The sequence below is a fragment of the Pleurodeles waltl genome, chromosome 2_2, assembly GCF_031143425.1.
Source record: "Pleurodeles waltl isolate 20211129_DDA chromosome 2_2, aPleWal1.hap1.20221129, whole genome shotgun sequence".
In the NCBI taxonomy this organism is placed as follows: Eukaryota; Metazoa; Chordata; class Amphibia; order Caudata; family Salamandridae; genus Pleurodeles; species Pleurodeles waltl.
This window is the reverse complement of record NC_090439.1, coordinates 474737258-474761211: the sequence shown is the minus strand read 5'-3', so window position 1 is coordinate 474761211 and position 23954 is coordinate 474737258. Positions and strand designations below refer to the sequence as shown.

The 23954-nt window shown below is 43.7% G+C and overlaps 1 protein-coding gene across 3 annotated transcripts in view; it reads left to right on the top strand.

Moving 5' to 3' along the window:
• The window catches only part of SMCHD1 (structural maintenance of chromosomes flexible hinge domain containing 1), a 2128336-nt gene that overhangs the window by 526756 nt on the left and 1577626 nt on the right, over positions 1-23954 (top strand). For all 3 annotated transcript variants that reach the window (XM_069219969.1, XM_069219967.1, XM_069219968.1), the window contains exon 14: positions 8145-8258. In XM_069219969.1, the coding sequence (XP_069076070.1) occupies positions 8145-8258 (114 nt within the window). The remainder of the gene's footprint in view (positions 1-8144; positions 8259-23954) is intronic.

Sequence of the window (23954 nt, the reverse complement as noted above, 5' to 3'; positions counted from 1 at the left end):
CCAAACACCACCTGCACAACAAGCCATACTTGCATGCATGCTCCCCCACACTCGCTCACTCACTAAAGACACCACAAAGATATGGGGCCTAATGCACAACCTGCTCTTCCTCACAGAAGCATGGCTAAACCTAACCTCTGCTAGGGACATCACTACAGCCATCTCCGCTGGCTACAGGATCACCAGGCAAGACCATCAGCACAGGTTCGGAGGTTGTGTTGACATCATGTTCAAAAGCACCATCAGCTGCTTCTCCCAAATGGACAACCCCACAAACTACATGTAACACTTACAGTTCAAGTTACATATCACAGACAATTTCTTCCTGTCAGCACCCTCATATACAGACCACCAGGACCCAACCCCATATTCGCCAACAACATTACAGACTTTATCATATCCCTCATCAGCAGCGCAGCATCCTCATCCTTCTTGAAGACCTTAACTTTCACCTAGAAAACCGAACAAACATCTACAGTCCATCAAGTAAGCCTCAGAAACCTTGGCCTCACTCAGCACGCTACTGAACCCACCCATTCTGTCAGACACCAGTTAGACATAATTTTCTCCTCAATGTGGTATCATCAAATTTGACAAGCCAGCAACTGTGATCTGGACAGACCTCACTGTCAGTTTCAAGATAATCATCCTGCTCCACTACAGACCTACCATCACCGGAACTGCTCATCACAGCTGGGAAAGCATCAAAGTAGGGGAGTGGGCTTCCACCATCTCCGCACACCGCCGGACCACATACACAACTTGCGGAAAGCCATCAAGAACCTCAACAGCTGCCTCACTGCATATGCAGACTTCCATCCTCCCTGCAAGCACAACCCAACGGCAAGAGCTTGACCAGAGGCCACTTAATACATAGAGCAACTGACAAAGCGCCACAGCAAGCAACTGGAGCACAAGTGGAGAACCAGTCAAGACACCACCGATAAAGACATTTGCCCAAAGAAGCTACCAACATCAGATACAGAACACCAGGTACACAGCTCTTGCAGGTCATATTGATGCTGGCATTAACAGCAGTAGGGAAATCTTTGCCATCATCAAAGCTTTCACCTCGTCTCTTGCCACCCTCAGCAAAGTGGCTCCCCCACATGACCTTTCCAACAAGCTGTCTGAACTCTCTGTAACAAAAGCACCTCTATATAGCAACTTTGACCCTCATCTGGCACCCATCACTGTTGCAGCTCAGTTTTTCATCACAACCGAAGAACGAAGCCTGAATTTGTGGCCAGTCATCACCATCAAAAACATTGCTACCATGGAGACCATCCACTCAGGGGTCTCGTCTGACCCTTGCCCCCACCACGTCTTACCAAAGGACTCCTACCGTTCAGCAAAGCAATAACACCCAACCTCAATGTCTCCGACTCAGCCAAATTCCCAGACAACTGGAAGTATTCAACCGTCCTGCCTCTGCTCTAGAAACCATTCACTTACATAACCATGCTTGCCAATTACAGATCCATCTCCCTTCTACCATACCTAGCAAAGGTCTATGAGAAACTAGTCCACCGACACCTCAGCAACCACCAGTCCACACAGTTTGGATTCAGGATACCACAGTGCAAAAACAGCTCTCATCACTGCCACATACGACATCTGCATGATCCTTGACAGACATGACATGGTATCTCCCCTTGACGCAAACTAGTGCAAAGTAGTATATATTGAAACTTGGCAATACTTTGCCAACTTTCCAATACAAATTTTTATTTACATTAGAAAATTACTACGACCAGACATTTTGCGCTGGGTTTGTATTATGAAAGTAACCCAAAACCTGTTCAAAGTATTAATAAATCTGGTCTTCTTTTAAACGTTGCACAAAATTGTACCAAAGAATATTAAATATGTCAACTAAAATACTCCAATACAATTTAACATTGAGATACAGACGCAACAAACAACTTACATTCTCCTTCTGTTTTTAAAAAAGCAAGCTGATTCTACCTAGGATCTTGTTTTTTAAAAATTAAGATTTTTATTTGTAATTTAAAATTAAAAAAATAGGGGATCAACAAAAAATAACAAACGAGGGGCATCTGACTCTGGATCGAAAAAGTAAAAAGGACATTTTGTTCTGCTCTTTGGTGTGTGAGCCTCCATTAGTTGGTGTCCAGCTACTTTACTCTGTTCTCCAACACATACATTTTATGCACACTTTTTGCATTTTAGCGTAATATCTGCATTTGGAGGTTGGTATCTTGAGTGAGGGTACAATCAACTTCATTGAAACAGCATTGCCAGGCTTGAAAATTTGGATTGGAGTAGATGTTGAGACTCCATTATATTTGTGACATCTTATCTTGGCAGTATTATATTGAGTTCCAAGCATTCAGGTGATTGAGAGTGCTCAACATCCCAAATTATTATTTTTTCTAGTACCTGTGTAACAGTCTCTGTAGCAGAGATTGCAGAACCCTTCTTCTCTCTTGGAGGGATTGAAAAGAAGTGCCAAACAGTGGACTGTGGAAAAGTCATTTACAACTCCTGTTCTTCTTGGCACTCTTCACAATCGTAGAAATAAAGGAGCAGTCAATGTTCATACACTGAAGAGGCATCCTCTAATAACATTGTGTCAGGATCTTTAAAGTACATCAGTATAATGACAGATATGCTTTTATTGTGAGTTACCGGTACTGCAGTACCATTTTCTGGTACAGTGCCACCTAATAACGCAGATAGTTCACTTGTAGGTTTTAGGTTACTATCTCATTTGTGCCTGTAATGAAATCCCAAAGCTCAAAATAAAAATTTGCCTTCATAACAAATGCAACTTCTTTTTTTAATTATTTTTTTTCCTACAACTTTTGCATCCTGAAAGTCTTCCCCCAGCTAGACATGGAAGAGAAAGTAAAGGTCCAGGAGTGACGGGACACTCTTGCTAGCTAGGAAGGTCCAGCATAAAGAAGTAAAAGCCACACGAGCGTTATGCAGCACTCTTTGTCTCTATGGGTCTCAAGAAAGTGAAAGTCATAGGTGTCATCAAAAACAAGAAAAATCCAAATTAATGCAATCCTTTGGTTGGCTACTCGGAGAATGCTGTTGAGAAGAGAAGCCGAACAGCCTCAAAGGATATTACTGACAAAGCATTACCAGATTGGTGTTTAAGAGAGGCAGTGTGGTGTAAATGCTTTCCTTTATGGTCTCAGACAAAACTTTATACAAAGAGGCACTGAGCACATCGTCCACCAGGCCCATCACAAGTGCACAATCAGAACATGATGACATTGTCATTTCATCTATTTCTGCAGCACCACATACACGAGCTCTAAGAAAGAATCAGAGGTGTGGCAGTGTTTCACATTTCCAGCTGGGAAAAAACATAGTGAGAAAGAGCTTATTCGTACTTTGTGCAACCAGGTGCTGCTTAGAGGAAAACATGGAAAATATTCTATGGGAGCCAGTGAGATGTGGAAGCACCTGAAGACTATGCATTCCAACAGCATAGCTTGCACTGAGAGGCAGAAAAGTGGAGCATTCTAGGGCATACAGGCTGCTCAAAAGGAAGGGCTGTGTCAACACAGGGAGGAATCTGATTAAAATATGCAGCGTTTTGGAATGCACTGCATACACTGCCTCAAAGTAGGGCCTCGGGGGGGGGGGGGGGACTCATAAATGACTACTGGAATACCATCTCTACACAAAGACTTGTTAAAAAAAAAAAAAAAGAAGAAATAAAAAAAAAGTGGTGAATAATGTTTAAAAATATTTTTTTTTAAGTTGTAAACTGTAAAAATAATATTAATATATATATATAGTGTAAAAAACTACACTAAAAAGCACACAAAAAATCTCAAAATAAAACTGGATGTCTGTTCTCTTATACACACTAATCAGTTTGTGTGTAAATCTGGTCAGGTAGGATGATTTCATAGAGTTTGGCACAATGTCAGGTCAGAGACTAGGCCTTTTGACAATCCTGTACTGTAAATCGCTGTGCGACATCAGCAAGGATTCTCCCTACCTGACAAACGGGTTAAACATACTAAATGTAAAAAATGATTCTTAAAAAACGGTCACTGAAAAGCATGCAGATCAAGGTGACATTATAGTTGTGCATAGTAAAAAGACCTTAACCTATAGGAAAAACACAGAATATTTTTTAAAAACAAAGTTTAAAGTGACATTACAGTTAGGTAATGAAGTGACAGAAGGCCAAAATGTTTACAAACCAAAGAAACAGATATTTTTCAGTTACATTTTTAGTGAGCTAACTATAATATCACTCATGATGTGGTAAATGACATGATTTATGCACCTGTCAGAGCCCACCTGAGCCTTTCTTTACCCCTGCTGATTTTCTCGTACTGGGAGCCGTGTGGTATGGATATGAACTTTGGTACTCCCCAATGGGACCCGTCTGTCTTGTGGATAGAAATTCATAATGTCTTGTTATTCAATCGCAATAGCAGCTCAGAATGGACAGTCACAAAAGGTTTACTTATAAAACATTCAAAGTGCTAAGTCGCAAATCACGGTTAGTCAAATAGAAATTCAGTCAGCGTACTAAATGCAAAAGTTACATAAAATCAGGAACTCGAGAGTCCAAAAACAAAACTGACAGAGGTTTGTCTTCTAAGAATGGGGAAAGGACTTCCTTCTAACACCGTGAAATTGCATTTTTTAATAAGGTTTTAGACAAAAGGTCCATGTTGTCACTACATTAATATGTGGCTCTCATGCTGATAACTGATAGAAATCAAGCAAAGAGAAACTTTTATAACAGTATACATTCAAAGATTTTCTACCAATTACACTGTAAAGGATTCTGTGTTAAGTGAGTCTGGCACATGGAGACACAGTGGTTACATATTATGTTATTTCATCAATGACAGCTAAGTTCAGCTTTGAGAGAATCACCTTTTGTTCAGGAACATTCAACAAAGTCTTTCGCTTGTTCTGTGGAGCCTTTTCACTTTTATTCTAGCAGAGAATGAAACCGCAATGTTAGTTCCCTGATGTAGTAGAACATCACACGAAACGTTGATGATCGACACTAAGTTAGCCTCATTCACATAAAGCACGATTTCTACGGTTATCTACATTACATTCTGTGTTCTCACATTTAACCTCACAACTTTTGTAAGACTGCAGGTTATTAGTTGCAGATACATCTCACATAATAAGTCCTCCACTTTCTGTCTACTTGGTACCTGTCAACCTGTTGTAGCACTTGACTCAGAGTAGTGAGGCTGATCAGGACAAGGCCTTCCCAGGGAGGTGGTATGGACTAGTAGTACCCCAGTCTGAAGGTATGAACCGAACACCACCCAATAAATGATTTTCCAGGCAGTGCTTTTCATTTATAAAAAGGAAAATTACTTTATTATGCACGCATTACTTAACACTATGTATTAACCTACAAACATTGCAAAGTAGACTGGTGGAAATACCTATGGTGACAGTCGTAACAATCCATACCCCTGGTTAGCTCTGAACCCTAATGCCATCATAACCCCCACATATACTAGACGTAGTATAAGGGGGGGCAGTTAACAAAAGGCAGACCAACTGACTTTTTCTTTGTGTCACCACATTCATAAAAGCAGAAACACATCATAACAAACCAATAAAATATAATTGAAACTGCTGGGGATGATAACACAATTCAGTGACATTCATTAGCACTCAGAATGACTCACTGTAAACCTTCCAATACTCAATAAAACATTGTAATAACCCTCATTACGTCACATAAAAGATAATTGTTTCATTATCACTAAAGCATTACAGTTTCAATCAAATATGCACAAGTCATTTTTTACTTTCAGCATGCTTCAAGTATTGCCTTAGGACCCACCAACAGAGATCACTACCAACCCGGAGCCTCTTAGCAAAGGCCCAAGGTCTAAGGGTTTGAAATTGTCTAAAAACTCTCCCAATGTCACCAATTGTACCCTGTAGGAGACCTATTTGTAACCTAAAAAAAAGCTTCAAAAGCTTTACTGTGGCTCGTTTTGGGACTACCACACTCCTGGCAGCCACACAGATATTTACAATCTTTTTTGTGGGGCTTGCGCTCTCTGAGACACCACAAGCACAATATGCAGTTTATTAATCGCCCTTGCAAGGGCTTATGGGGTGATCCAGGCCCCATCTTATCAGAGCTTTGTGAGCATCACATGGCCCAGCCTGAGCACACTCAAGATTTGTTTTTCCTTGGAGACAGCAGAAGGATCGTAAAGGCCCAGTGGTCCCTGCCTGCTCCCTACATGTAAGGCAAAACTGTTACGCACTGCATGGAAGCCAGCATCCTTCTCTACTTCTGCCTGCGCTGACTGCTGGAGGGAGCAGGAATAAAACACACTGCGGACTACAGGCCCACATGCTTCTGTCTCACAGGTAATAGCTGTGGGAGGAACTCTGGCTGTTTTCCATCCTTTTGGTTCCTGGGCGATGGGGGCACTGGGGACAGATAATTAAAGAGCATGTTGGTGCTTATTTCTCTCTCTTCATCCTGGGTGATGAGGGCCTCCAGGAAGAGTAGAGCCATGGGAGGGGGGCTTAAATGCACACCCACTGCATCACTGTATATGTTATTTAATTTTCTTGCACCGACCTCCGAGGACGTGGCCATGCCCGGGTTTTTCAGGAAGCTTCAGGAGCAGAACGCTCCTCAAGGCCGTTCCCAATCCCGTCCCCCTGGGGAACAAAGCTTTCTTCGGCTTTTTCTTGTTCCCTGCTGGGCCATTTTGGACACTTTTGGGGTCATTCCTGTTGACCTGTTCTAGTCACTAGGAGTCTCTTCAGACTTCATGGCGCCTTCAAGCCCTCCTCAATCATGAGCTTTTCTGGGCTAAAAAAAACATGGAAATTAACATTGGAATTCACGCATTTGGGACACGAGTTTCTTCTTTCTCCCAGCTTGTCATGTGAGTGCAAAACTTTCCAAGAAAGAGCCTAAATGGATGAAGGTTTTTGGAAATATTCTGTGTGGATTCTTCAAATTATGTCATAGTTATTAAAGAACCAAAAAAAATATTTCTGTAGAAGTTCTGACCTAAGTATAACTACACATAGACATCACCTGAGATCTACCACCTGTTAAGTATTGCTTAGGTTTTGATTTAAGAGTTGGGGAATCAGCAGGTAGAAGTATCCATCAGAAGAATGTTACTTTCCTTCTGTGGCAAACGTTCTTTTGGATACTCTACCTACAGATTCTTCACTAATCCCATCCACCTCCCCATCCTAAGGAGTGGGTTGTAAGAGCATTGCAACCCTCAATAGGGTCCCAATTTAGTTTTTTAAGACTGCAATGTCTGTCAAACATGTCAGCCTTGTCTCTACCACTGTAGGCCTGTGGTACACAAGGATGGAGAACTAACAGTGTACTGGGGTGTGGTGGCTTATAGCAGCACAGGAGAGCTGTTTAAGCTTTCATTAGTCAGTTTGTTTTTAGAGGTGAAGAAATCTTCAGAAAAAAATAGAGTATCCACCAGAAAGGTGGCTACGAAGGTACCTAACTTGTACTTCATGCCTACTCCACCAAATCCATGACAACCTCTGTCACTTTTGATAAACAAGTCTGAATCTAAGTAACAATGTTTTTGGATGCTCTGCATTTATTCTGGAAATGTTAGTTCCCAAATGCCTTTTTCTTGGCTGATGTCTGGGTTTAACAAAAACCTGTTTATGTGCTTAACTGAACTGTAGCACACATGTGTTTTTCATCTCTGAAAACAAATTGTTAGATAGACCCATTTTAGTTAGCTGGAATTGGAAGGAGCAAAGAAACAATACCTGTATGTTGTATTTGTTTGGTTAATTTCCTAGCCTCATTAAAGAGACCCACTTTCCATCATGGCTGTTAAAGCAACAAGGGCTGGTAGTGGTCTTACCTCTTAGAGCTTAGGTTGATGTGCCATATGGGAAGCGGTAGAGCAAACCACGTCGAGTGATACAAGCTTTTTACAAGCTGCATGCTTTTTAATTTTATAGTATTTAATGACCCTCTTTTTCAGCACAAAGGTATGGTGCTTGCCATCATTGGCAAAAGGTGACAGACAATGATTAATGTAATTTAGTGTTTGTTTTCGTTGGTTGCACTTTTGTTTTATTTTTACATATGATTTAATTTACACATTTTTGTTATTTTCTTTTTGTTCATTTTGCATCTTTAGGTGAAATCGATTAAAACTGTTCCCTTATATCATGGAAGCATTGTGCAGTTCCTTCTTCATGGAGATCACGATGGTGATGTGTATGCAACTGGAGGAGAGGTTCAAATTACTTTGGTGAGTCTATGAAAATCCCAGTGGTGTTCAGTCAGTAAGCCTTCAAGACATAGCTGGGCGCTAGCTGTGCTTTGTGCAACATTCTGTTTTGGAAAAATAGTGAACATTCTTCAAATGAAGCATATGTAAATTGCTGTAGACGTAGACAAGTGTTTGTAATATATCTATGACCTTTAGCATTTTAGTGTAAGAGTATACTTCACAATGATGGAACAAATTAACCTATGGCGTGTGTTAATATCTAAGCAACACAAAAGGATGATGGACGGAGTGCTGACAATGCAAACACTCACCCCCAATCACAGATCTGGGTTTAATCCATCGTTCTTTTGCTCACCATGCCACCCCAGTTTGGACCCAGCCATATGCAAATCAGTCTCGACCCTGTACCTCATGGGAACAGTCCAGACCGAACTGCCAAGCCAGGTCCTCACTGGACCGGAAACAAGCATCCTGGGACCGGTTTCAGGGTATCACCCTTCTTCAGCCAGGCTAGTTTGATTCCAGTGGCACAGTGAGCAAGGGACCCACGTCTGGGCATACCCTTCCCACTTGGGGCAACTTAAGCAAAACAAAAGGATGATGGACGGAGTGCTGACAATGCAAACACTCACCCCCAATAACAGATCTGGGTTTAATCCATCGTTCTTTTGCTCACCATGCCACCCCAGTTTGGACCCAGCCATATGCAAATCAGTCTGGACCCTGTTCCCTCATGGGAATAGTCCAGCCCGAACTGCCAAGCCAGGTCCTCCCGGGACCGGAAACGAGCATCCTGGGACCGGTTTCAGGGTATCACCCTTCTTCAGCCAGGCTAGCTTGATTCCAGTGGCACAGTGAGCAAGGGACCCATGTCTGGGCATACCCTTCCCACTTAGGACAACTTAAGCAACACAAAAGGATGATGGACGGAGTTCTGACAATGCAAACACTCACCCCCAATCACAGATCTGGGTTTAATCCATCGTTCTTTTGCTCACCATGCCACCCCAGTTTGGACCCAGCCATATGCAAATCAGTCGGGACCCTGTTCCCTCATGGGAACAGTCCAGCCCGAACTGCCAAGCCAGGTCCTCCCGGGACCGGAAACAAGCATCCTGGGACCGGTTTCAGGGTATCACCCTTCTTCAGCCAGGCTAGCTTGATTCCAGTGGCACAGTGAGCAAGGGACCCACGTCTGGGCATACCCTTCCCACTTAGGACAACTTAAGCAACACAAAAGGATGATGGACGGAGTTCTGACAATGCAAACACTCACCCCCAATCACAGATCTGGGTTTAATCCATCGTTCTTTTGCTCACCATGCCACCCCAGTTTGGACCCAGCCATATGCAAATCAGTCTTGACCTTGTTCCCTCATGGGAACAGTCCAGCCCGAACTGCCAAGCCAGGTCCTCCCTGGACCGGGAACAAGCATCCTGGGACCGGTTTCAGGGTATCACCCTTCTTCAGCCAGGCTAGCCTGAGATTACGCAGAGGCACTTAAACCTGTTTTTTGTTAATGTAACACTATCTTTGGCGTAAACAAAGATGTGGTGGTATGTATGATAGCAATTGAGACATTGAAAAAGGTGGAAAACTGTTGAGGACTATCAATATTTAGGAGAAAATATAAAGTGATTTTGTATGCTGACGTGCTCTAGTAAGTAATCTGAGCTACCAGTTAACAATTACAGACTACTCAGGAGTCTATCAGCTGGAATAAATATGAAATGATGAGTATGAATGGCGGTGGAAGACGAAATGCTTGCTCCCACTAGTGATGTTTGGAGGGTAGAGATGATGGGTCAGTCTACCTTTGGGTATTAACACACCAAGGAAATTCGTTTAATTGTGAAGCACTTGATGTCACTCATAAATGAAATCCAAGAGGACTTGTATAGAGGGTGGGCCTTGAATTTGACCGGTTTTGGAACAAATATAAGTACTATGAGTAGACTTACAAACCTCCTGTATGTATTAAGAAACATCCAACCTAGCATCCTTTCAAAGAACTTTGAAATTGACAGATTGCTTGATAATTCATTTTAAAGAGGAGGAAATTAGTGTTCTCCTTGCATCGCTTTGAGATCGCAGAGCTGCAAGAATATTTAGTCTCCCAGTTATTTGAAATTACTGTAGACGTCAGGTCTTGGTGCAGGCTGTACAAGTTCCAATATAGGTATCAATATGGAAATGCACCACAGTAAAGCAAACTGCAGAGATGCGAATCAGGACAAAGCTAGTTCACAACTTAACTGTTTAACTTAACTGCTACTCATCCACAAATTGTTTATGGAAGTAAAAAGAGCAGTAGTATTTGACATTGGTAAATCTGACCAACCACATATTTGGAGTAGAAGTATTGCCCACCACGACCCTGACTAACTGGGTAGGTTAGTGAGCTAGAATGTAAAACTGTATACTGTAACTGTTTACTCAGGCATATCTAAATGAAAAGTATTTGCCCACCTCTTAGGTATGGAATTATTTAGTTGTAATAAAACACTGGAAACGTAACACTGAATACATCAGATTAATCTTTATGCAACAATGGCTCTCATTGGTATCATTTGATACAGAGTGTTAAATCAGGAGGCTAAATAACCTAATTCATTCAATGCTGTCATATTAATATTTGATCATCAAAGAGGACCACCACAATTAAAGTAAAGCAAAAAAACAATGTTATCTCTTCAAACTCAACATACCTATAGTATATCCGTGAAAAATGATGCAGTGTATCGAGAGACCCAGTGTACAACCCAGCACAACCAAATATAAGAGTTATGGTATATGGAAATTCTGATGTATTTACAACCACTTAGAATTCTTGATTTAGTTCATTTGACAAAATTAACAGTCCCTGTGTTTGTTTGTTTCTCATCTGTGTCGTTTGGACCCTTATTTGGGATACAAGGATCTTATGAGGACTAATGAAATATGGGAACGTCTGTAATCATTAATAAAACACAGTTAAGAAAAAGCAGTGGTCTGTGTCGTGCAACATTAGCGTATGTGACGAGTTGAACTGATCCACCCAAATAATAGAGGGCAGGAATTTGTAACCGCTGTTACAAGTGTGCCCCATTAAAATAACACATGTACCCTAGTGAATATGGAAAAAGAGCACTTACTCAATGTAGCATTTGCCTGTAAGTATGAAAATCACAGGTATAGGTGAGCATTCCACAAAAATAAATAAATAAACTGGGGCTATCCCGATAGACTCATTAAATTAAGATGAGACTTAAACTTAAATGGACAGGAGCCGTGACAAACAGTGAGTGGGAAGTTGCAGAACCTTAGTAGGCAGGGCAGGCTCCACCTGATGGAAGCCTACTACGAGGAGTCAATGCTCTAATAAGGCAGCTGATAGTGGGGTGGAACTGTCAGTGTCAGTAATGAAGCGGTTGAGAGGAGCATAAAAGTTTGCTCTAGAATGAGGCTTGAAATGTGCCATGCGCTTTAAGCCTCAACACGAACAGGGATACAGTCACTGCGCATCACAGTGGAAGAGGCACAACCCTACAGGAATAACAAAGTAAACTATTTGATATCAGCCTTGATATTGCAAGTAAATATGTAGGTATGTAATATTCCATATCAAATGGTGTAAACGAGAACCGTTGTTGCATACAAATTGTGTATTATTCTGGTTCCCATGGATTTAAGGGTTGCTCTTGTAGCCTAATGAGAGCACGAATTTGATCAGGACATAAGAGACTCAGTTCTAAGTAAAGCACTTTGTGGCACAGAAGGAAGTCTGAAGTCCTCATTAAGGTACAAAATAATTCTAAAGGATAACATGCAGCTGTAAGATAAATGTGAAATAGATTTGGAGACTAAACAAATCGTAGCAATTTAAAAAGGGACATGGTCTCAAATTCTGTGAAATACTGCAGAATATACAGAAAGTAAATATTAACATGGGCTTATATAGCAATGGATTGATCTTTCATCCTACGGGTGTACTTCCCATCTGTAGAAATTAAACCTGATAGTAAATGATGTGCAGGAAATATGTCTTCAACAAAGTAGCCTTCTACTTCAGACATCCCTAGTGGTTGACCTGTTTTGAAATGAAATTCTGCTAAAGATTTATATAGTTACTGGGGAGTTAATTATTACTAATTGTAGCTACCTAGATCACAGAATCTAAGGTATAAATTATGGATTAAGAACGAGTTGGCTTCAGGAAAGAGAAAGATTAAGTATTGGATTGAGATGTGCAAATTGACAGCCATAAGAAGGGTCACCTACTCAGTAAGAAATGAAGAATCTTTCAAAAAGTCAAGATGCTGATGTCTTGAAATATATACAGAATCTGAGATTAATTGAAGACCACTCTGTTAGTCAATAAAATGATTCCAGATACCCCCAGACTGGCCTTTCCTCTTTCTCTTTTTTTAACATTTAAGAGCGTCTGTATCTCAGCACATTTTACTTTATAACTGTAGATTGATATCATAGTTCTCCAGTATTGGGGTATCTTTCATAGATTCACATGCTTGAATCATTCCCCGTCGTCGAAGTGGGAGTCCCACGGTACATAGAAAGCAGTAAATAGAGAAAAAACTTTTTTTTTTTTTTTTTTTTTTTTTTACTGAAATGCATAGGAAAAAACACATTCAATTATAGAGCTATCAGCCTCTTTATAAAGAGCCCAAACTTCAACCAATCAGGTGTGACCACCTCCTTAGAACCCTCAGCACAGAGGCTCAGTCTGTCAGATTTTCTACCGCACGTCGTGTGTAAGGGAGTCTCCCTGAGCTTTGCTCAGTTTTCTTTCTCTTCAAGAGAAATCCTTAGAATTTTTCACTTGACTTTTTTCTACAAGACTTTTTCCATCATGTCTACAAGAAAAGGTCTTTTTAGGCCTTGTGGGACCTGTGGCAAATTGAGACTTCACTGTGAGGACCCTCACAAAGAATGTATCTATTGCTTACATCCAGAGCATAAGGTCAAGGACTGTAAGATCGGCAGGACTTTCCTAACAAGACTCTGAGGGACAGAGAAGCCAGGCTCCTACTTTGGCTCCAGAAAAAGAAGGCAAGAGAAGCTCTTTCTGAAGAGGAGAGTGACACTTCAGTGGCCTCGAAGAAAAGAAAGAGGTCTGTGGAGAGCCTATCCCCTTCAAGCAGTAAGTCAGCCAAGAAGCTGCATGCTTTTAAGGACACCGGGGATCTACCTTCAACATCCAAGGTAGCATGTGGCAGGGTTCACTCAGAGCCATCAACACCTGCTTCTTCTTCAAAGAAGCCTAAAAAGCCTTCAAGTTCACTGCCTCCGTCGACATCCAAAAAATCGACACCGTCGACGAGCGTTCCGTCGACGACAGGTCTACCTGTGACGACGACTACAGTGACGGCTACATTTACAGCTCCTCCATCACCGATGATAGTGACTTTGTCTCCTCTGTCGTCTACGACGATAACATCGGTGAGTCTAAAGTATGGTCCGTCGTCGTCGCACACTTTGAAGATCACTAAGAAGCCGTCGACGGGTAAGAAGCTAAAATCTTTGCCGTCGACGCATTCATCGACGAAGAAATTCAGGAGGTCGCCGTCTGTTTCGCCGACGAAGATTCCATCGACGCGCCTGATAGTGAAAACTCCGTCGACGACAACACCGTCGACGGGTGGCGTACTGACATTAACTTCGTCGACGAGACCTTCGTCGACACTAGTACCACCGGCACCAACTACACCGACGGCCCCGTCGACGAGTGCTCCGTCGACGACAGTTCCGTCGACGGTTCATTATCCTGGAACATCTCCTTACCCACCGCAAAGGATTTTGCCTGTGCAGAGCAGGTCGTCTTTATTGCTGCCATCGCATACATCGCCCAGCAAGGTTGCACCCGTTCCTCCGCAGCATCTTTTTGATGATGATGATGGCGATGGTTACTCTGATGACGGATTTTTTCCGGTAGCGCGTAGTCCGTCCGAACTACGTATAAAATGCCAGGAGGAAGATGAAGAGGAGGATCTTCAGCCTTTTCCGCACCAGCAGGATCAGGGGCATTTCGAGCAACAAGAACAGACAGTACAAATGCCGGTATCATTGATTAACAACCTTCAACAAATGATGCAGGACTACTATGCGAGGTTTCCCCCGCCTGGTTCTTCTACACCGGTACAGCCTCCACAGACACCAGTGTCCACTCCAGCTAGGCCTTCCGGATTCCCAGACCCTACCACAGCACCTCCATCGGTTCAGGGTATTGCGTCACCGTCATCCGAAGAGGAACAGGAGGAAGGGGAGATACAGGACTCAGACTCTCTAATACAGGAGTGGGATGAGTATCAGATCCAGACTCCATCTCCATCTACACCACCGCCAGTAGACTCTCCACCGCAGGACATTGGGGGTTTCCATAGTGTCATGGAAAGAGCTGCAAAGAGATTCCAGCTACCGATTACGTCAAAACAATCAGATTGCTTTCTTTATGATTTTAAAGAAGACACTAGAAAATCGATGAGGGCCATTCCCATTGTAGATTTCATCTGGGAAGAAGGCCTAAAAGTCATGCAGACTCCGTCCTCCATTCCTGCAGTCTTGCCCAGGCTAGAAAAGAAATATAAGGCACCTGACAACTCCCCAGCATGTCTAATCAGCCATCCTAAACCGGATTCGGTTATTTCACAAGCAGCTCAGAGAAGATCCAGGAATCCGTCGGCTTCTCTGACTGCCCCTCCAGACAAGGAAGGAAGGCGGTTGGACTCCATAGGTAAAAAAATTTCAACTATGGCTACCACCACTGTTAGAGCGGCTAACTCTCTAGCAATACTTGGGAGATACGATCGTCAGATGTGGTCTGACATGTCACAATTTATTGATATGATACCTGAGGCCAGTAGAGCAGAGGCACGCAGAATTCTGCAAGAAGGAGAAAAGATTTTGGCTGAAATCATAGACTCTGCCATTGATGTTTCCTCCACAGGTTTTCGACAATTGGCCGGGGCGGCGGTACTCAGACGCCAAGGGTGGCTAAAGGCTACCTCTTTTAGGCCGGAAGTTCAGTTGAAGGTTCTGGATATGCCATATGATGGCGAGCTTTTGTTTGGCAAACATGTCGACGATGCATTGCAGTCTATTAAGGCGGACACTGAAACAGCCAGGTCCCTTGCAACGCTTCAGTACAAAAGGCAACCCTTTCGGGGAGCGAGAGGGAGAGGAACCTTTTCACATAGAGGAGGTTTTCAACAATATCGACCTTACTCCTCTTACCAAGGGCAATTTCGCTCAACCTATGGCCAGCAACAGCCGCATTCCTTTTGTCAACAATCATCAGCTCGCTTCAGACAACAACCGAGAGGAAAGTCTGCTTTCAGAACCAAGGAAACAGCTAGAAAGCAGTGACCCTCATCAAGTGTCTGCACCCAGCCCCTATATCAACACTCGTATAGGGGGCACAATTTCCGAATTTCTACACCAATGGTCCAGCATAACAACAGACAGATGGGTTTTGGATATTATCAATCGGGGGCATACACTAGAATTCAACCAACCTCCTCCTCAGGTACCACCAAGAGGCCCCCCGCCAGCCCATCTCAACGAGCTTATGGAACAGATTGCTATCTTAATGAGCAAGGGAGCAATAGAGATTGTGCCAAGAAACCAGAGGGGAACAGGTTTTTACTCCTGTTTTTTCCTTATCAGGAAGAAAACCGGTGACTGGAGGCCTATTCTCGATCTTCGTTCGCTCAACAGATACCTCAAGAAGCAATCTTTTCGCATGATCTCTCTTCAAGACGTTCTGAGCCTGCTCAACCGAGGGGACTTTATGACCTCGTTAGATCTTCAGGACGCATATTTCCACATTCCAATTCACCCCAATCATCGGAAATACTTGCGGTTCAGGGTCCCAGGCATTCACTACCAGTTCAGAGTGCTTCCGTTTGGCCTCAAGTCGGCTCCAAGAGTGTTCACCAAGGTTTTGGCGCCAGTGGCAGCCCACCTCAGGCAATTAGGGGTACAGGTGTTCCCGTACCTAGACGACTGGCTAATAAAGGCACGTACAGCGTCGAAGGCTGCCAGGGACACGGAAAGATGTCTCTCCCTTTTCGGGGCTTTGGGTTTGACAGTCAATTACCCCAAGTCTCACATAGAGCCCACTCAGAACATCACGTTTCTAGGAGCCATCTTAGACACTTTACAAGCGAAAGCCTTTGCTTCGCAGGACAGAAGACCGAAACTTAGCAACACGGCTCAGCAGAAAAAGGTCCGTTTCAGTGCGAACTTACAAGTCTTTTCTAGGGATACTATTGTCTTGCATTCCGTTGATAAGGAACTGTCGTCTGCACATGAGGACTCTTCAGCAACAACTAGACAACCGTTGGAAACAGACAGAAGGCTCTTTCGACGAGCTAGTACAAATCACCCCTACAGCGAAACAGGCTTTCAGGTGGTGGAGGGAAACTCCCCTTGTCCCAGACGGACTGTCATTTCTGAAGGACAGGACCATGCACATAGTAACAACAGACGCATCCCTGGAGGGATGGGGTGCTCATTTACAGGATCTTTCCGTGAGTGGAAAATGGTCCACTCAAGAATCAACTCTCCACATAAATGTACTAGAGTTAAGAGCGGTGGCTTTGGCACTCAAGTCCTTCCTCACGAACATCAGAGACTCGTCAGTTTTGATAAGGACGGACAACACCACGGTTATGCATTACATCAACAAGCAGGGAGGGACAAGATCTCGGGCATTATCTCTGGAGGCGCAGAAGCTGTGGCATTGGGTGATTCAGCATCGAATCTCCATCCGAGCAGAACATCTCCCTGGGATCACCAACACCTGGGCAGATGCCTTGAGCAGGAATCGAACCAGCTGCCACGAGTGGGAACTCAATCAATCGGTTCTCGACAGTCTCTTTCGTCTTTGGGGCAAACCCACTCTAGATCTGTTCGCGACCAAAGACAACAAGAAATACCGACACTTCGCAAGCTGGCGTCCGCAGAGGGGTTCGAAGGGGAATGCGTTTTTGATCAGATGGTCAGGGATTTATGCATACGCTTTTCCCCCGCTTCCTCTCATCCCGAGACTTCTGCTAAAAATGAAGAGGGAACAATGCAGGATTCTTCTAATCGCTCCCAGGTTGCCACGCAAGTTCTGGTTCACAGAACTTCTATTGCTATCGGAACAACCTCACATTCGGCTGAAGGCAATACCGGATCTGTTGACAATGAGCCAGGGTCAGGTTCGTCATCCCAACCCGACATCTCTTCGTTTATCAGCCTGGCTCCTGAATTCTATGAATTCGATGGATTAAATATCCCTCCGGATTGCAGAGAGGTGCTTGCCTGCGCCAGAGCTCAGTCTACAAATCGCACATACAAATTCAAGTGGAAGAGGTTTTGTTTGTGGTACGCAACTTCTAGCATCCATCCTCTAACATCATCTCCTGAACAAATTTTGCCATATTTATTGCATTTGGCTAAATCCGGTCTTTCGCATTCATCGATTAAGGTGCATTTGGCTGCCATATCACGTTACCGACGAACGTCTCAGTCACCTTCACTATGGTCATCCAGAATAATAAAACAGTTTCTTAAAGGTTTGTTCAGAAAGTTTCCACCAATTCATCGTCCTGCACCACAATGGCATTTGAACATTGTTCTCGCCCAATTAATGAAACATCCGTTCGAGCCTATTCATAGAGTGGATCTAAAGTTCGTTTCTTTTAAAACGGCCCTTCTTTTAGCCTTGACATCGGCAAGGAGAGTCAGCGATATTCAGGCCTTTACAATTTCTCCACCTTTCCTTCAATTCAAGCCAGAGGTGGTCATTTTGAGAACAAATCCAAGGTTTATTCCTAAAGTTCCATCATCTTTTCACTTAAACGAACCAGTAGTTTTACGAACATTTTTTCCAAATCCTCAAACGGCAGCGGAACGAGCACTGCATTCGTTAGACATTAAACGCTGTTTAAAGTTCTATATAGAAAGAACAAGTGGTTTCCGTAAATCTGAACAATTATTTATCAGCTATGGAAAGATCAATCACGGTAACGCAGTTACTAAACAAACTATAGCCCGCTGGATCTCTTCTGCCATTCAGTTGACCCACCAGTTAGCGGGGAAGCCATTATCATCTAATGTCCGGGCGCATTCCACTAGAGCAGTATCCACTTCCACAGTTCTGTTCGCTGGAATCCCTCTGGACCAGATCTGCAGGGCGGCGACATGGACACGTGCTCATACTTTCACCCAGCATTACTGCCTAGAAGCTTCTGACAAGGTGGATGCTGCGGTAGGACAAGCAGTTTTGCACAATTTGTTCACATGAGGTGAGCCTATAATCTTTACCCTCCGTCCTCTGTGTATTGTTTAAGGTATAATTTAACGTATATGCTTGCATATGTGCAGTTATTGATACATTTGTTTTTTATTAGGTAGAGGTGTATGTATATATATGTATATATATATATAATAGATGAACTCTATATGTACTTAATATGGTTAGCACTTAATTTTACAGATGTTAATTTCTTATATACATTCAGACAACATGCATTATGTTTATGCATTCTATTGGTACTACAAAAAAGTAATAATTTGTTCTTACTGCTGGCTATTCTGATTCAAGCATGTGAATCTATGAAAGATACCCCAATACTGGAGAAGAAAATGAGTTACTTACCTGTAACTGTGGTTCTCCAGTATTGGTATCTTTCATAGATTCACATGCGACCCACCCTCCTCCCCAGAGAGGCTCACCTTCTGGGATTTTTTCCTGGGTACTCTAGTGCAGAGAAATCTGACAGACTTGAGCCTCTGTGCTGAGGGTTCTAAGGGGTGGTCACACCTGATTGGTTGAAGTTTGGGCTCTTTATAAAGAGGCTGATAGCTCTATAATTGAATGTGTTTTTTCCTATGCATTTCAGTAAAAAACAAAAAAAAAAATTCTCTATTTACTGCTTTCTATGTACCGTGGGACTCCCACTTCGACGACGGGGAATGATTCAAGCATGTGAATCTATGAAAGATACCAATACTGGAGAACCACAGTTACAGGTAAGTAACTCATTTTCTTGTCCTTCAATCCGGTATGTGAAATAACAAAAATGATACAAATTATGCAAAAAGATTGCTGTTTACTCGGCTCACACGTAGTTTTCGAAGATCTGCTAGGTGTATGTGTTGAGATATTGCATCCATTTATGTAGTATCTTGCCTAAGTACCTGATATAAAATTCAGTTAGAAACCGATATGAAGTGATGTGTTAACATGATAGGTTTATTGACACCACAAATACAGCCTCGTGTCAGACTTTAAATCCTTTTGATCAGGCTCAGCTGTCATGTATGAGCAGTGATCCCTTCACCTCTCATCTGCCATTAATTTTTCATACCAGTCTACTTTTTTAAAGGGTACATTCATCCTGGCTTCTTTACGTTTGCTTACATGATCTGAGCTAACAGCATTGTTCCATTTGCGAATGGCCAGTTGCAACAAACTTGCTAGAACCACTGGCAGACAGTAATCTCTGAGAAGCCACTGATGTATTCTGAATGGGAAGTAGTCTGAAAGAAAAAAAATTGGACTTAACCACCAGAAAGAGGTTTCAGCCACACCTCCTCATATTCACTATTCTCAGTTCCACAGATCCACCATCCATTTGTACATCAACCTGTTTCAAGCATCTGGAGTATTATTAATTACATTTTAATAAATCAGACAAACAACCTTTTGACAGAGACTTTGAGAACACTCTATTTTCCAGAGTCATGTACCAGCTGTGCACGCGGTATCTCCATTGATAGGATCGCGCAGTGTATATGTAAACTGGAATTATCTGAATATTCCAGTTGGTACGACTAAATCCCAGTCTAAGTTCTTCTAAGGGTTTTAGTCTTTCCAAATTGCATACATTTCCCAACATGGCAATAACAATTAAGTCCCCTCTACTGAATCATGTATTTGCCCCATTTTCTTTAGTCCATTGCTAGTCCACAAGGGGGTATGAACAATCAAGACATTCTCTCATCCCATTTTCCTTGTGTTCAAGTTCCAGGCCATAATTGCTATCAGTATACATTTTGATAGGCATTTAACCTAAATCCATATAACACTTTTGGGTAATCTGGATTGCCCATAGCATGTCTGTAAACTCAAATCGATGATCGTGATGGGATGAAAAGACTGTCATTAACCATTACAAGACTACACAAAGCAACATGTTCTTTCTGGAGCGTATTCTCTGGTGCCCATTAAGGTATGTTGTGAAGACAACAGAAGAATTTTAAATACCTAGACATTTTAGAGTTTAGTCTACCCCAACTGCCAAAGGGCCATCGGCCTCCAGTGTTGCTACAGTTTTCTGAAAATCTTTCAAGACCTGTAGAGAGAGCATTTGAGGAATTCTCTCATAGCCTACTACGTGATATGTGCTAGGATATGTAAAGCCTGCAGATGCATTCATGAAGGGAGAGATGTACCTCGCTATCTGATTTCATGCTGATACAAGGTACACCACTGAAGTATGGTATTTAATGCTAATTATATTCTCTCATGTTGAGGATCCTATCTGAGACCTTGAAATGTGGCATCCTGCAAAACCAAGCACTCCAGTGACTCCAGCCCAAAAAACAAAGGCGAGAGAGGACAACCCAGCCTCGTACCCTCTGCACCCCACCACTAAGAAGATAGCTATCTTACATCCTTCTCCTAGCCCCAGGAACTGTATACTGTAGCGTGATCCATATTAAAATTGTATCCCGAAGCTCTTTTCCATAACTGCTTGCACAAATGACCTCTTGAAGGCCTTGGTGGCATCTATTGGTGGGACCATCTTTGCATGCAAAATATTATCCGTATATTCCCTGCATTCGCAATGGTGGCTGAGGTTATGTCTGCTGCTTCTGTGAGGCTTTAAGTCAGATTGGTCTGCATCAACCATGATTGTACAGCCACATGGAGATGGTTCTCAAAAACTTCTATGAGAACTGTGGTTTAAATTTTGGCCTATACAACTCAAATGTTTGAATCTGTTCAGCTGTCAGGAGATCTAAATCTGCCAAATTTAGTTTCTCTAGCGTTTAGATAGTTTTCTTGGCAGGTTTTTTTTTTTTATAAAGAAAATTTATTGATTTTGCATGAAACAATAGTGTATACACTTCAACATGATGCCAACGGGCATCAAACAATAATGGCCAAGCCCTAGGCCCCCGCTATACACTGTGAAAACATTACGCATAGTCTAGAGCTTAGAAGCCCGCTATGCTCTCCCACTTCCCCCATATTTTATTATGTTTGTTTAAGCAACCTCTGGTCTCATATACAAGTCTCTCCCGCTGCGCACACCAATCCACCCCCGTCTCCACTTAGTGTCGGAGCAAGTCTGGCCTTCAACTCTGCCATTATGTCTCTCTTGGCCACTAGGCATGCCACCCCTAAGAAGGACCGATCTGTTCTTCGCAGCCCTGTGTCTCCCATGACCCCCAGAAGGAGGGGCAACGGCAACCTCTTTACCTCTACTGGTAAGACCCCAGTGATCTCCTGCACCACCGCTTCCCAATAAGCCACTATGGTCGGGCATGCCCATACCATGTGGAAGAAATCGGCTGTGTGACTCCTGCAGCGGGGGCATTCCGCCGAGGGGCGGAGGCCCGCTTTATGTAATTTGGCAGGTGTGAGATATGCGGTATGAAGAAAGTATGTTTGTATTAACCGGAGACGTGTGGCTATTGTAAGGGAGCGTGGGGCCATCAGTGCTTCTGTCCAGTCCATTTCCTCCATGGGTCCCATCCAATCCTCCCACCTCTGACGACGCTCTCTCAGGGGGCCCCCTGCGGTTGTAATCAGGGTGCGATATATCTGGGAAACCCCTCCCTTGCCCAGGTCTCCCATCAATGCTTTGGCTTCCATGGGGCTGTGCTCGGGTATGGTGTCCCCTGCCTGTAGATGAACTAGTAGGGCATGGCGTAGCTGAAGATATCGATGGAACTGTGTCTTGTTTAAAGAGTATTATGTCTGAAGGTCTTGAAAGGACCGTATGTGTGACCCTCGCCAGACATCACCCATCGTGGAGATACCTATGTTGTCCCAGTTCTGAAAGCCTTCCAGACCTGCTACCTGTGCCAGCTGCCTCCCATGCCATAGCGGGTTTGTTGGGTAAGACGTCTCCACCACCCCGTCACTTTCTGGGCCGTCCGCCATCCCTGTAGTACCACTTTGGTCACGTCTGGGGTCTCTCGGGGGATCGGGCTCCCGTATAGTGTGCCAAAGATCCGTGGGTAGCCCATTGTCTGTAATTCTAGTTGGTATGCAGGGTCTGTCCACCCACCTCCCACCCAGTCGTTGATTACGAGTGCGTGCATCGCTAGATAGTAGTATTGGATGTTAGACATGCCCAAGCCACCCTCATATATGTCCCTCTGGCATGTTTTGAGCGACAGTCGAGTGCGAGTGCCGCTCCAAATGAATTGGCGCGCTAAGGAATCCATCTCCTTGAACCATCTCATGGGAACGGGAAGTGGAAAGTTCTGCAGGAGGTATAGGAGCCTGGGAAGGATCATCATCTTGTACAGTGCAATTCTGCCAAGTACATTCAGGGGGAGGGCTCTCCAGCGCAGGAGATCGGACTTGATTCTCTTTGTTAGCGGCGTGACATTAAGTTCCCATGCTAACTCGGGCAGAAGTGAAATGTATATTCCCAGGTATTTGAAGCTGTTTCTCCGTACTGGGATGTTTCATTGCCAATCTATACAGTCACGAGAGCGATGTAGGGGAATTAGCGAGGACTTGGCTGGATTCAGGACCAGTCCCGAGGCTTCCGCGAAAAGTCTCAGGATCTCTAGGACACGTGGGCTGCTTTTGGGTGGGTTAGAGATGTACAGGAGCACATCATCTGCGTACAACGCCACTCGGTCCTCCGAACCAGAGGGCCAGCGCCAGCCCTCAATCAGTGGGTCATTTCTCAGTAATATCGCCAATGGTTCTATTACTAGTGCAAAGAATAGGGGGGATAGCGGGCATCCCTGTCGAGTTCCACGGCCAATGGGGAATGGGTCGGAGACTACTCCGTTCACCCTGATTCGGGCAGTCGGGTTAGAGTACAGGAGTTTCACTAGTCCTCGAAATTTAGGTCTGAGCCCGTTCTTATGTAGGACCTGTTCGAGGTAAGACCAATCTACTGTGTCAAAGGCCTTCTCAAAATCAAGTAAGAGTAGTGCCAAGTGCGTATGTGATAGGGTTTTGTGGTGCGCCAGGGCCAGATGTAACCGTCTGATGCAGTGCCTAGTGCTACGGGTAGGCATGAAACCACACTGGTCATGGTGTACCAGCGTGGGCATTACCTCCTTCAGCCTGGAGGCAAGGATCGAGGAGAGCACCTTGATTTCAATGTTTAGGAGTGAGATGGGCCGGTACGCTGAACAGTGTCGTGACGGAGGTTGGGTTTTGGGGATCACCACAATAGTCGCTTGATCAATCTCAGTAGGGAAGCGGCCTAGATTTTCTGCTTCATCGTACATGTTAAGCAGATGGGGACCCAGGATATCGCTGCATTTACTATATAACTCCGCTGGAAAGCCGTCAGGGCCTGGGGTTTTGCCTGATGCCAAGTTAGATATTGCACTGCAAATCTCTGCAAGGCTAATGGCCTCCTCCAGTCTGTCTCTCGTCTCCGGGGACACCCCAGGAAGGGTAATGTCGTTTAGTAGGGGGGCCTCTCTTTCAATAGCAGGGCGTGGGTGCTTGGCATATA